The sequence below is a fragment of the Lynx rufus genome, unplaced genomic scaffold (assembly GCF_022079265.1).
Source record: "Lynx rufus isolate CCGP_SWC_20201006 ecotype Redwood Valley unplaced genomic scaffold, mLynRuf1.p SCAF_12, whole genome shotgun sequence".
NCBI lineage: Eukaryota > Metazoa > Chordata > Mammalia > Carnivora > Felidae > Lynx > Lynx rufus.
Genome location: NW_025814826.1, coordinates 67330340 through 67342876, shown reverse-complemented (window position 1 = coordinate 67342876; position 12537 = coordinate 67330340). Strand labels below are relative to the sequence as shown.

The following is a 12537-nucleotide window of genomic DNA, read 5'->3' as shown; positions in this document are numbered from 1 at the left end:
CTGCTCCGAACTTTCTCCCTGAACACCCCCCACCCCCCGCCTCCAGCCCGCGATCCCACCAGCTCAGGTGCCTTGGAAGGTAAAGTGTTTGTGACTTCACTGCGCCTGGCCGTCTGCCTGTCTGCCCACCCCCAGCTGACCGGGACTGGGGGCGCCCCGGACTGGAGCCTTTCTTATCTGTCTCTTTTTACTCGAGGCACCCGGCACCTAGCACCAGCCTGGGACATTCAGTCCTCAAATATTGACAGGTGCATGAATGTTTGTTAATCTGATTCGATACGAGGCGATTACTCTCTGGCCGTGGTCTCAAGCAGGGTGCTTCTGCGCCCCGGGGCACGTTTGGCCTAATGCCTGAAGACATGGTCGGTTGTCCCAGCAGGGGGGTCATCCTGCACAGGGCGCCCCCACCACAGAGACGCTTCCAGCCTGAGGTCGGCAGAACCGCGGGGGCAGGAGGCCTGCCCAGGGCCGTGGGCACGAGGCTGCTGTCCCAGCGTACGGGCGGCAGAGAATTAGACCAGACAGGATCGCCTTGAGTCTAAGGAGCCGACGAGCTCTGCTGGGCTTGGGACTTGCCTGGGACCCACCCCGCTTCCTTCCTTGCGACTGCTCCTTCTTGGTGGGCAGGTCTATCCCGTGTCTGTCGTGTCGCTGCTTTCTGGAAGCGCATGACTTGTCTGATTTCCCAAGTGTGCAGCCGGAAGGAATCATCGTCTCCCCCAGACCTGGTGCTGGGGCCGATGCCGGCATGAGTTAAGGCTTCGGGGCTGTCGGGGAGGAACGAGCGCACCTTGCCTGTGAGAAGGACGTGAGAAGGGCGTAGTCAAATGCTACGGTCTGAATTGTCCCCCCCAAATCCCCACACTGAAGCCATAACCCCAATGGGATGGTACTTGGAGGCGGAGCCCTTGGGAGGTGATTGGGTTCAGACGAGGTCATGAGGGAGGGGTCCCCCCGACGGGCTAAGTGCCCTCATAAGATCAGACACCAGAGCTCCCCCACCCCCTGAGCCCACAGCGGGGAGGCGGCCGTCTGCACGCCAGGAGGGGGGGCCTCCCCCTCACCCGACCGGCCGACGCCCCGCTCTCAGACTCCCAGCCTCCAGAGCCGAGAGAAACAAACGTGTGTTGTTTACAGCTCCTGGTCTGTGGTGCTGTGTTCGGGCCGCTGACTGAATATTGAAGCCCATGGCACCATGCCCTAGATAGAGTCCTCGACTCCACCTCTGACCCTGTCAGCCCCAAACTAAGTCCTCACTAGGGTCACAGCCTGAATCCTGACCCTGCTCACCGAGTAAGCCCTGACCCTGACCGTACCCTGAACCCTGACCCTGGTCACCGACTGTGCCCCGTCCTGTCATCCATGCTTTGGGCACACGCTGAATACAGCCCCTCAGCCTAGACTGAGCCTGCAAAACCTGTCACAAAGGGACGGGACTCCCTGCAGTGGACGGGGTCAGGGTGTGGCTTTGACATGACTCACCCTTAGCCCCTTTCGTCTGCTCTGGTGTCACCTCCCTGGGCTCCAGATTTTCCTGTTCTCTTTTGCCTTTCCACCTACCTGCCCAACCAGTTGGGCTCCCTGGAGATCCGGCCAGCCCGCATTGCCCCCCACCCCACCAGGATGGGGGGCTGGTGGGACCGGAGCAGGGCCAGGCCCTGGGAGGAGGCAGGATCACTGACCCCCCCTCCCCCCACCGACTCCCGTTTTGCAGACAGACCGTGACCTCCTATGGCTGCCACCCTGTCCCACACTTGAATGGATGCCTTTTTTTTTTTTTGGATGAATCTTATATTTTATGCAGAATTAATTAGAAAAATTAAGATGTTATGTGAATTACAAAACCACAGTTGATTTCACCTTCTACTTTTATAGACCTTTTCCTTTAGAAAAATGCATCCGTAACTCGAGAGGGTAATTCTACTTGCTGCCAGGACACTGACGGTCGGGGGACGCATGCTCCGTGCCAGGCCTCCCGTTGTGGGTTCTGGAAATTAAGGCCATGTCTCGCAAGCTCCGTGTGTGTGCGTGTGTGTGTGTGTGTGTGTGTGTGTGTGTGTGTGTGTGTGTTTGTGTACTGCGGGCACCGAGTCCCATCAGGGGCTCTGGGAGCCCGCTTCTCACCCCCAGCCCACCGGGGCCAGGCTCCCAGGGCGTCCCGCCACCCCGGGTGCCAGTCGGTCTCTAATTGTCTCAAGGGTCTTGCACCCCAGGGGAGGTGCCTCTTCCTGGTTCTCACAAAGGTGTCCTAGGCACCCTCAGTGGCTCTGCCCCAACCTGCCCCCTCCTGCTGTCCCAGCCTCAGCCCCCTGCTGGTTCTCCTCTTCTCCCTCCAGGAGTGCAGTCAATGAGCCCAGGAGACCCGGCCCACCTCAGGCAGCGCCGCCCCCCCTGCCAGAGGGCGTGGAATTCACAAACACCCTCAGCCTGGAGCCAAAGCCCCCCTCTGTTGCTGTTAAGAGACTTGTCACCCCAAGACCCTCCCTCTGGGGACTGACTGGTTTCCTCACCCGAGGACTCCAGAGTCTCGGGGAGACTTTGCCGCCTCCAGGCTGAGTACAATGTATGCAGGTGAAACGCTATGGGCTCAGAGGAAGCAGTGAGAGCAGGGCCTGGTGGGGACCCTTGTGTGGAGCCCACTGGGAAGCCAGGGGTGGGGCAGGGGGTGACCTGCTCAGACTGACCCTCTCAAGGCCACTCTGGCTGCGAACGGCGATGGGGGGGGCTGCGGTGGTGATCGGGGGTGGTCTGGGGGCCCGATCCTGTGCACTGGGGGTGCTCGGGGGAGTGGGGCCCTCAGCGCCAGCTCCCAGGAGACACCAGTCCTTTCCCCTCCTCTCTTTATGACCCTTTCTCCTAGGCCAGAGTTGGCTCCGTCCCTGAGATGAGGCCCAAGGGCCCCAGAGTGTTGGTGGGAGCATCTGGGGGAACCCCATACATCTTGGGGATCAAACCCAGGCCCCTGCCAGCCCCATGCCCGGGGCGGGGGGTGGGGGGAGGTGTGCCACATGTGAGCCCGTGTCCATGAGGTGGCAGCACAGTGTCACAACACAGGGATGGAGCCAGCCTTCCTGGGGGGGCCACCTGGCTGCCCCAGGAGACCCTGCTCGGTCCCCCTCACGTTCGAGTTCTGCTCAGTGCTCCGGTTTTCTCCTCTGTCAAACACGTCTGCCTCTAGCACGCCCAAATTCCTCACCCACAGGACCGTGTGCAGCAAAATGGCTACTGTTTCAAGCCCGAGTTTTGGGGGTGCTTCATCGTGCAGCAGTGGATGGCTGATATGGGGGCGAAGACAGATGCGAGGGGACCAGGGGGGCTTGGGCCAGGGAGAGAGCAGTTGGTGGGAGTGAGGAGGCCCGACGTGGCACGGATGAGGAGGGCAGAGCCCCTAGTCAATCTGGGTGTGGGGCGTAAGGGACAGGCGAGTCCAGCGTGACTGAATTTTTGGCCCGAGGGAATGGAAAAAGGACCCTGCCACCCACTGAGATGGGGACTGTGTGGGTGGAAAAGGCTGCGCGGCGTCAGGAGCTCAGGTCTAGAAATGCTGGACATGGGGTCCTCACAGAGGTCCACGTGGGGATGCCGGGAAGGGCACAGGCGTCTAGAGTTCTCAAGAGGGGTCCCGGCAAGGAGACAGGGATGTGGGAGCGGCCAGCCCCTGCTGGTATTGCCACGGGAGTGGAGATCACGGAGGGAGTGGGTGTGGGTAGAAGGGGAGAGCCCAGGAGTGAACCCTGCAGGTCAGGGATCCTTGGGGGGGGGGGCGAGGAAGGAGGGCCTGGGGCTACAGCATCCTGGAAGCCCAGGGGAGAAAGTGAATGAAGCCGGAGACAGCTATGGACATCCGTCTAGGCTCCCTGCGGCTCCTGTGACAAATAACCTTACATTCGGAGGCTTAAAATAGGACACAAGGTGTCGGCAGCTGGATCCTCCCTGAGGAACCGGGAAAGAATATGCATCCGTAGCTGGCAGCCCTTCCTGGGTCTACAAAGCACACACTCCGACCTGTGTCTGTTGTCACATTGCCTTTTCTCCCTCTTCTTCCTGAATCACGTTGTCTTCCCGACTCTGTCCCTCCTTCCTCCCTCTTATAGGGACCCTGTGATTACACTGCACCCCCCCCAGTCCCCCACCCCTGTCCCTGTGATAATCAGGATAATCTCCCCATCTCAAGAATCTTAATCACATAAGCAAAGCCCCTGAGGTCACGTGCTCATGGGGTGGGGGATGAGGGTGTGGGGCAAGGGGCGGCGGTGGGGGTGGTGCTTTATTCAGCCACCACGGCTGCCCTCTGGTCCCCAAAGGCTCACATTTGTCCCGCACGCAGAGCACATTCACCCCATCCCAAGGGCCCCCCAACTCCTCTGACTGCATCAGGTCAAGTGTGAGTCTCATCAGCTCTAAAGTCTCAAACATCAACACGCAACCCCTGCAAATTAGGTGCGGATGAGGCGCCCGCTCAGCAAGAGGCCGAGTGGGAAGGAAACCGCGCTGGCCCCTGGATTTCCCCGAGGGAGGGGGGCTGCGTCACCGTCCTCCTGCCAACCCTGGCCGGGACTGCAAGGGCCCCCACGTCCTTCAGCGCAGGGCTCCACTCGCGCGAAACTCGAGGCTCCGACGCCTCTGCGCCCGCCCCACGGGTGCACAGGGAGAGGCCGCCCCGCGCCCCACCCACCGGCTCCGCACCGGCCCGCAAGGCCAGCGAGAGGCCCAGTCAGTCCTCCAAGCTGCCTAGAGCGTCCCGGAAGTGGCTGGGGGGAAGGCGGCCAGGCGCGGACCGGCGGCGCGGGGAGAGGCGGCACTTCCGGCGGTGGCGGCGGCCCGGGTTTGCCGGTGAGCGGGACCGGGGGGCCGGGAGGTGGGTGGGGGCGCCGCGCAGTCCGTGCTCCCCGGGCGGAGGCTCCTCCCGTCCCAGCCCCGCCGCGGGGCCGCCCCTCGCAGACCCGCGGGGACCCCGCTCGAGGAAAGCATCGGCCACGGGCGCCCCGCCCCCCGGCGCAGACTTGCACTATTTTCGGTTTTCCTTCTTTGGGTTGTTCCCGTGCCCGGGACTGAGCTTCCACCCCAAACGTGGTCCCGGGAGAGAGACGCTCTCAAAGCAGGCGTGTCCTCAAACCCGACTGCCCCTCGGCTCTGGGTTCCCGCGGGCGCCCCGGGTGTGGCCGTTGCGCCGCGCAGACCCACCCCCCCAACCCCGCGATGCGCCCCGCGTTTCTGCGGTCCCGGCCCTTCCTGCCCCTGCACGCTACGGCTGCTCCCAGAGGAAGGCGGTTGCTCATTTTTTCTCCTGAATCTCTGCGGCTCTTTTCTAAGGACAGGTCCTCCCCCCCTCCCCGCCCCGCGGCCCCGTCTCTGGCCCCTTATGCCCTCTCCCCAGCTTCTTCTCTATCCTTTGGGCACAGGAGGATAAGATGTTTACGTGCACGTTCGTGTGCTTACTTTGAATTCACAAGGCTACACCCCCACCCCACCCCATTCTCTCTCCATATTAGGTTACCCTTTGGTTTGAGAAGTTGTTTCGGAATATCGGAGTATCTGCCTTTCAGTTGTAAAGGGAGTTTTGCCTCGCAGGCTGGTCCACAGTGTCCTCGGCTACCTTATGTTACTCTGCACACACCTGCATGTGCACAACAGGAAACGTCCTTAATGGCCCCATTTCAGGCGCTGAGCCTCCTCCAGGAGGCCTTTTCCACAGTCCCAGCTCCTCCTCCTCCTCCTCCCCCCCCCCCTTCTCCCTGCTGTGCTTAGAGTTAGTTCCTGTCAGGTTCCAGGCCCCTCCTTCCTGGGGTGCTGTCATATGGAACTCTCTTAGGGGTGGGTGGTGGCCTTTTACTTCCCCCGGTCTAGGTCCAAGCAATCTGCTCTCACACTGTCATTCCCAGTAACTAGGATAAAGGTAGGATCCGTAAAGGAGCAGCACCCTCACTTTGCAGACCAGGAGACTGACCCAGAAGGGGGAAGGGGCACACCCAGAGCTGGCTGGTGATGTGCCTAGAGTTTGAGCTCAAAGGGCTATGTTTTTATGCTCCGCATAGGCTAGTCTTTGGCCTCACGGTCTGCATATCTGTGGGAAGACACGGCCCAAATAAGGGCTTGGGTGAGAGGTGGGGTGGGGAGTTGCTAGAAGCCCGTGGTGAATACTGCCTGTCTTTCATCGCGGGACAGGGAGCAGGCTGTAGCTGGGGAGGGGAGTGAGGGCCACGTGACCAAGTCATGAAGGAAGCGAGGGGACCCTCCCGGCAGACACTGCACGGCTTGCGGGCCGGTCGGTATCAGGGCACCAGCTCTCTACTCCTTGCAGGCTGGAGGATGTCAGTGTCTTCGCAGGTGAAGTGTGGTGGGTAATCTCGAAGGGTCCAGCAGGGATGCCTCTGCTCCGCCCCGCAAGTCTGCTCCGCGAGGCAGGGAGGGCTGGGGTGTTTGGGCAGATGTTAGGAAAGAGTGGAGCTGTCTGGCCTGAAGGAGCTGTGATGGCCGAGAGGTCACTTGTCACTTGGTAGGGCCGGGAAGAGCCAGCGCACCCGGCGGGGCGGCCTTCCGGGTGCTGCGCCACCTGGGCCAGCTCACGTGCTGGTCTCCCCTGCCACGCTTTGGTTTCCGCTGCAGCTTCCCAGCGGGTCTAGACTAACGGGGGCATGTGTGCAGGTGGCCCAGGCGCGTGGTCAGTAACGTTCTTTCTCCCCTTGTTCTGCTTTCCAGTTCCTAAAGCGAGGCATGTGGGACCGTGCCGTGAGCCCAGAGGGGTGTCCCCAGCACAGGCGGTACAGCCTCGATTAACCAGAAACCGGCTCCCAGGACCCCTCTACTCTGTGGTCCATGTTTGAAGGGAGAGGCTGCCGTTGTCCTCCTGAGAGAAGGCCAGAGGTTCCAACAGTGTGGACGAGTAGGGGCGTCGTGACACCGGTCGTCTCCTGCGGAGAGCACCGGGAGCCGCCAGCGTCGCTAGGAGCCCGGAAGCCGAGGCGCCGCTGATGCCGCAGGGAGGAACAGAGGAGCAGCGGAGGCTCACGGTGGCCCCGGGGTCAGAGGGACAGGGCAGGCAGGGGCGGGAGCAGAGGAAAGGGGCGGGAGAGGCAAGAAGTCCGCCAGGCCCCGCGGTGAGTGTCTCCCCACCCACCGGGGACAAGCCAGCCTCCGCATGGCCTCCAAGCAGGCTGCCGGCAGGAGCCCGGGGGAGAAGCGCAAGAGGGTGGTGCTGACCCTGAAGGAGAAGATCGACATCTGCACGCGCCTGGAGAAGGGGGAGAGCAGGAAGGTCCTGATGCAGGAGTACAACGTGGGCATGTCCACCCTGTACGACATCAAGGCCCACAAGGCACAGCTGCTTCGGTTCTTTGCCAACTCGGATTCCAACAAGGCCCTGGAGCAGCGGCGCACCCTGCACACGCCCAAGCTGGAGCACCTGGACCGCGTCCTGTACGAGTGGTTCCTGGGGAAGCGCGCCGAGGGTGTGCCCGTGTCGGGCCCCATGCTCATCGAGAAGGCCAAGGACTTCTACGAGCAGATGCGCCTGACGGAGCCCTGCGTGTTCTCTGGCGGGTGGCTGTGGCGTTTCAAGGCCAGGCACGGCATCAAGAAGCTGGACGCGGCCGGCGACAAGCAAGCGGCCGACCACCGGGCGGCAGAGCAGTTCTGCGGCTTTTTCCGGAGCCTGACCGCCGAGCACGGCCTGTCCCCGGAGCAGGTATACAACGCTGACGAGACCGGCCTTCTCTGGCGGTGCCTGCCCACTGCCAGCCCGGAAGGCGGGACGGCGCCCGGCGTCAAGCAGAACAAGGACAGGCTGACCGTCCTCATGTGCGCCAACGCCACCGGCTCGCACAAGATCAAACCCCTGGTGATCGGGAAGCGCGGCGGCCCCAGGGCCTTCCGGGGCATCCAGCACCTGCCGGTGGCGTACAAGGCCCAGGGCAACGCCTGGGTGGACAAGGAGATCTTTTCCGACTGGTTCCATCACATCTTTGTTCCCTCGGTGAGGGAGCACTTCCGAGCGGTGGGCCTGCCCGAGGACGGCAAGGCCATCCTCCTGCTGGACGGCGCCCGGGCGCGCCCGCGGGAGTCCCAGCTGGTTTCCGACAACGTCCTCACCGTCTTCCTGCCCGCGGGCGCCACCTCCTCCATCCAGCCCATGGACCAGGGCATTCGGAGAGATTTCCTGAGGAATTTCATCAACCCCCCCGCCACGCTGCAGGGCCGTCACCCCCGTTACAGCATGAACGATGCCATCGTCAGCGTGGCCTGCGCCTGGAGCGCGGTGCCCCGCCACGTCTTCAGCCGGGCCTGGAGGAAGCTGTGGCCCGCGGTCACGTTCGCCGAAGGCTCGTCTTCCGAGGAGGAGCCGGAGCGTCTCCAAACGAAGCCTCACGACCAAACTTTCGCGCACATCCTGGAGCTCGGGAGAGAGGCCCCGGCCCGCCCCGGCAGCCGGCTTCACCGGGGCGCGGCCGCCGAGGGAGACGGGCTGGGATGCGAGGCCGGGGAGGGCCTGGCCCCGTCCGCGGGGGGCCCAGAGCAGGTGGAGAAGGATGGCGACGAGGCGGCCTGGGAGCAGGCGGCCTCGGCCTTTGACTCTGTCGTCCGCTTCGCCGAGGGACAGCCCTGCTTCACGGCGCAGGAGGTGGGGCAGCTGCGCGCGCTGCGCTCGGTGTTCGCGAGGCAGCGGCAGGCGAAGGGGCGGCGCGTGGCCCTCAGGGCCGCGGTCAAGCTCGAGGCCCCCCAGGAGCTCTCCCCTCTGCCCTGCTCGTCCGCGGCGGCCGAGGACTGATGGCTGGGGGCGCTGCAGAGCCGGGCAGAGCTCGCCCGGGAGGCTGGGCGCCCGGTGTGGGGTCTCGGCGACTTGGGGCGGCCCATCCCGCGTGTTCTGGTTCGTCGCGGGCCTGTCGTGTTTTCTGGCGCGTGAACGTGAGGAGCCCTTCTGGAAGGGTCCGCCAGACCGAAAGCCTAGCGGAACATCCTGTGACCGGAGCCCAGGACTGTGCCGGGCAGACTCTGGCCTCGTGCGCGCTGGCTGAGCCCTGCTGTGTGTGCGGGTGGAGACGTCTGTCCGTCCGGGAGGAGAAAAGCCGGTCCTCGGGCCAAGCGATGGCAGTACCTGCGGCCACTGGACCGGGTCAGCGTCACCCACGGCCTGCCCCTCCGTCCCCTCGGGCCTGGGTCTGCCGTGTGGCCGCCATCCCTGCGTCAGGTGGGCGCGACGGCTGGGACTCCGCTTCTGACCGTGAGTCGGCAGAGCCCTCGCCTGCGGCTTCGAAGGCACACGTCGTCACCCTGCTCGCGTGTCCCTACTTCAGCCGCGGGCTCACTCAGCCGCCCCGGCCTCCCGCGCGTTCCTCCTGGGACCCCAGGGCGTGGGGGCCGCACGCTGCGCTGGCGTGACGGAGTCACTTCCCACAGCGCAGGCAGGACCGTCCCCCCGGGCTGCCCGCTGCCCCGAGGGGCCCGTGGCGCACCGCCGGCAGGCCTGGTGTCCGGGCTCCAAGTTCACCATTCGCTCCCAGGGATTCCGCGCTTCCCGCCTTCACGCTGACGAATCTTGAGGAGGTGCTCGGAAATGAGGCTGAGGTTTGCGCACACGCGACCCGGCGCTGGAACGATCTGCTTAGGTTTCTAGCGATGCTTGAACTCCTGCGGTCGGCCCTTCCCACCTCTGTGCCGCGTGTGGGCAGGAGCCGGCGGCACCACCTGGCCGTGGGAAGGCGTGGTCCCTCCCGTGTCTCCCGGATGCTTCCGGCCTCGCCGGCACTACTGCGGCCCCTTGCCAGCCGTGCTCCCCTCCCCACGTGTCCTCTCACCTCCGTGCCCCTGGATTCACGGTCTGGTGGCCGAGCTGGCGCGACGTTTTCCTTCCTCTGTTTGCCGTGTGTCCCTCCGGGAGCCGCGGGAACGGTGCTTGGCGTGCGGCCGGTCCCCCCGGTGCTTTCACGTCTTTCTGAACACGGGAGGCGGCCGCTGCTGCCGTGGGGCAGCACGTGGGCCGTGCGTGCTTTCTGTGCACGTGTGAAGATGGTGAACTAAGCACGGGCCTTTTTAAGAGTCTCGTCGCCGAGTCCTAGGGCCGGATGGCTCCAGGCAGGGCTGTGTCGCTGTCGCGTCCTCTCCTTCGTGTGTGTTGGGGCCGCTGCTGTCGAATCGCAGCTGCTTGCGGCCTGGAGGGAAGTTAGGTGTCGGGAGTCACCGGAGCGCTGCCCTCGGCGGTGGCGACGGGCAGCGGAGAGGAGGACGGACGTCCTGAGAAGCTCTCCCCGCACAGCCCGGCGTGGTTCTCGACTGTGCTGGGCGGTGTCGTGAGGGAAGGGAGAGCAGATAGGGTTCCTGGCCGCCTCCTAGGTCCCCTGTGGATGCCTTGTCCCCGTCAGACCCTAGACCCCAGGCCATGGATTCTCTCAGCGTCCTCACCACCTGCCCCCATCCTGGCCGTTTTGGAACCTAACGATAAATGCTCGTCACCGGATGGCCTTTGGGGGGGGGGGGTGTCTGTCCTCCAGGCGCTCCTTCCAGAACCAGCCACGGTGCCGCGCTGCTCGGAGGTTCTGGGCGGAACAGGACAGGCAGGCCTCTGGCGAGCAAGCTTCCCTGGACCGCAGACCGAGGTACATGGCCACGTGCAAGGGCTTGCACAGGCCTCCACGCCCACCTGTCCTCCGAGGGCCCTCCCAGCTGCTTGCCCATCCCTCCTTGCCCAGCTTCGGGCTCGGTGGTCAGAACGTTTTAGCCTCAGAATCTTTTTTCCCAAACATTGCTGGGTGGAACCCTGTGAGACTGGATGTGAAATTGGAACAGGGTAGAACCAGTCCCCCCTTCCCTCCCCCCCAGTTGCTACTGAGGCAGGAAGCCTGGGCTCCCTGTCCCTGCGAGCCCTGGCCCGGAGCCCTGGCCATCTTGTCCTTCTGGCCCAGCCTGCACCCTTCTGCTTAGTCCCACCTGGGCCAGAAGGCAGCCCGGGGCCACAGCAGTCAGACGTGGTTCTGGAGGGATAGGGGTTGGAGGCGGGGGTACGCAGAGAGGCAGGCTGGGCTCTTTCCTGGCAGCCCGTGCCGCAGGGGGAGCAGAATTTGGGGCGAACGGGACCCACCCATGCTGCCTCCGAGGGCCCGCCTGAGCATCTCTGGGGAGGAGGTGCCCCGGGTGCCAGCTGTGGCGGGCTCTCCTGGCGTGGGAGCATGCTGACGTTCGTTCGCAGGCGTGATGTGTGTTAAGTGCCCGCCCTGTGCTGGGCGTCGTGCTCAGCCTGGGGCCGGCGGGTGATCAGACAAGGCCCCTGTCCTGCCTTCAGAGAGCACAGGTTTCCCGAGAAGGGCCGGAAGTTGGGGAGGCCGGAACACAGGTGAGGGGCGGAAGGTGGCTCGGTGGGGGTGTTAGGGGGTCCACGAGGGCGGTAAAGAGAACAGAGGTCCTGCCTGCTTCAGCCCCGCCCAGCAAGTCCAGGAGGGGGGTCCAGGGCAGTGAGGCGGCCGCGTGCGTGCAGCCAGGCTCCTCTGCCATTTGTCACATGTGGCTCCCGCTTCACGTCAAGACTGGCCTTCCGGCCCCCATCCTGGTGTCTGCTTCCAGCCACCGGGAGCGGGAAGTGTAGCACCTCCTCCAAGAATTCCCTCAGCTGGCACACATCCCTTCTGCTCCCGTCCCTCGGGCCGGGTCCCAGGGGCATCTGGGCCCGCAGTTGTGGAGGACGCGAGGGCCCACGCTGGGGGAGCAGCCCGGGAAAGCCGGGGCCAGGTCTCCTCACCCCCACCCCCACCCCCCACTCTGGGCCTCGGCCCTGCTCCCCAAGGCCATGGAGGGCCCGGGGGGGCGGGCCTCCACTCGTGGGGCGGGGACCCCCGCACTGCAGCAGGCCCAGAGGGCTGGAATTGCTGTCCCCACCCACCCACCCCCGGGGCCCAGGCCTTCCACAAAAGGACTGACTGCGCTTGCACAGAGGGTGAGGTTCGAGGGTGCTTGTGGAAAGTGGAGCTCGCAGAGAACAGCCCGTGGGGGGAGCGGTGGATCCACAGGGGACACAGGCTGAACTGTAGGCTGGCCAGGGAGAATCTCAGACACCGATCTCAGGAGCCGTTCTTTCAAAGGAGCCAAGTTTGGTTGGATTAGTCAGGGAAGCCGTTCACGCCCAGGGCGTCAGTAATGAAGACAGCAGAGCACTCAGCCGGCAGGGAGAGGAGCTCAGGGGCAGGGAAGACAGCCGGAGCCTCTGTCCTCCCAGGGTGACTGTGGGCGAGCCCGGGGCTGCGCCCCTGGCCAGCAGTGGGAGGCTGGAGCAGAAGCTGTTGGGGGAGGCCGCCCCACCGCGCCCAAGATGGGACTGGTAACACGATCCGGCCTGGGTGGCCCGTGCCCGGAACTGCTACAGCACGTTCCCTAAAACGACTAGTCTCCTACCTGGACGTGCAAGGAAACAGCCCATGTGGCCCAGACCCCAGGAAACAAAGGCCACAGAACTGGCAGTGTGTGAGTTAGATTGAGCAGAGGAGACTTGAAAGTGGCCGCCGTAGATACAGTCAGAGGAAAGAAAACCAGCATCAAACAGGGAAGGGAAAGTAG

General features: G+C 64.2%; 1 protein-coding gene across 1 annotated transcript; it reads left to right on the top strand.

Annotated features, from left to right (window-relative positions):
• Positions 1-4794: 4794 nt before the first annotated feature.
• JRK (Jrk helix-turn-helix protein) lies at positions 4795-11406 on the top strand. The gene is made up of 2 exons (XM_047074258.1): positions 4795-4833; positions 6700-11406. Exon 2 carries the CDS (start codon positions 7139-7141, stop codon positions 8762-8764), a length of 1626 nt encoding a protein of 541 aa, XP_046930214.1. The 5' UTR covers positions 4795-4833; positions 6700-7138; the 3' UTR covers positions 8765-11406.
• The last annotated feature ends 1131 nt before the right edge of the window (positions 11407-12537 follow it).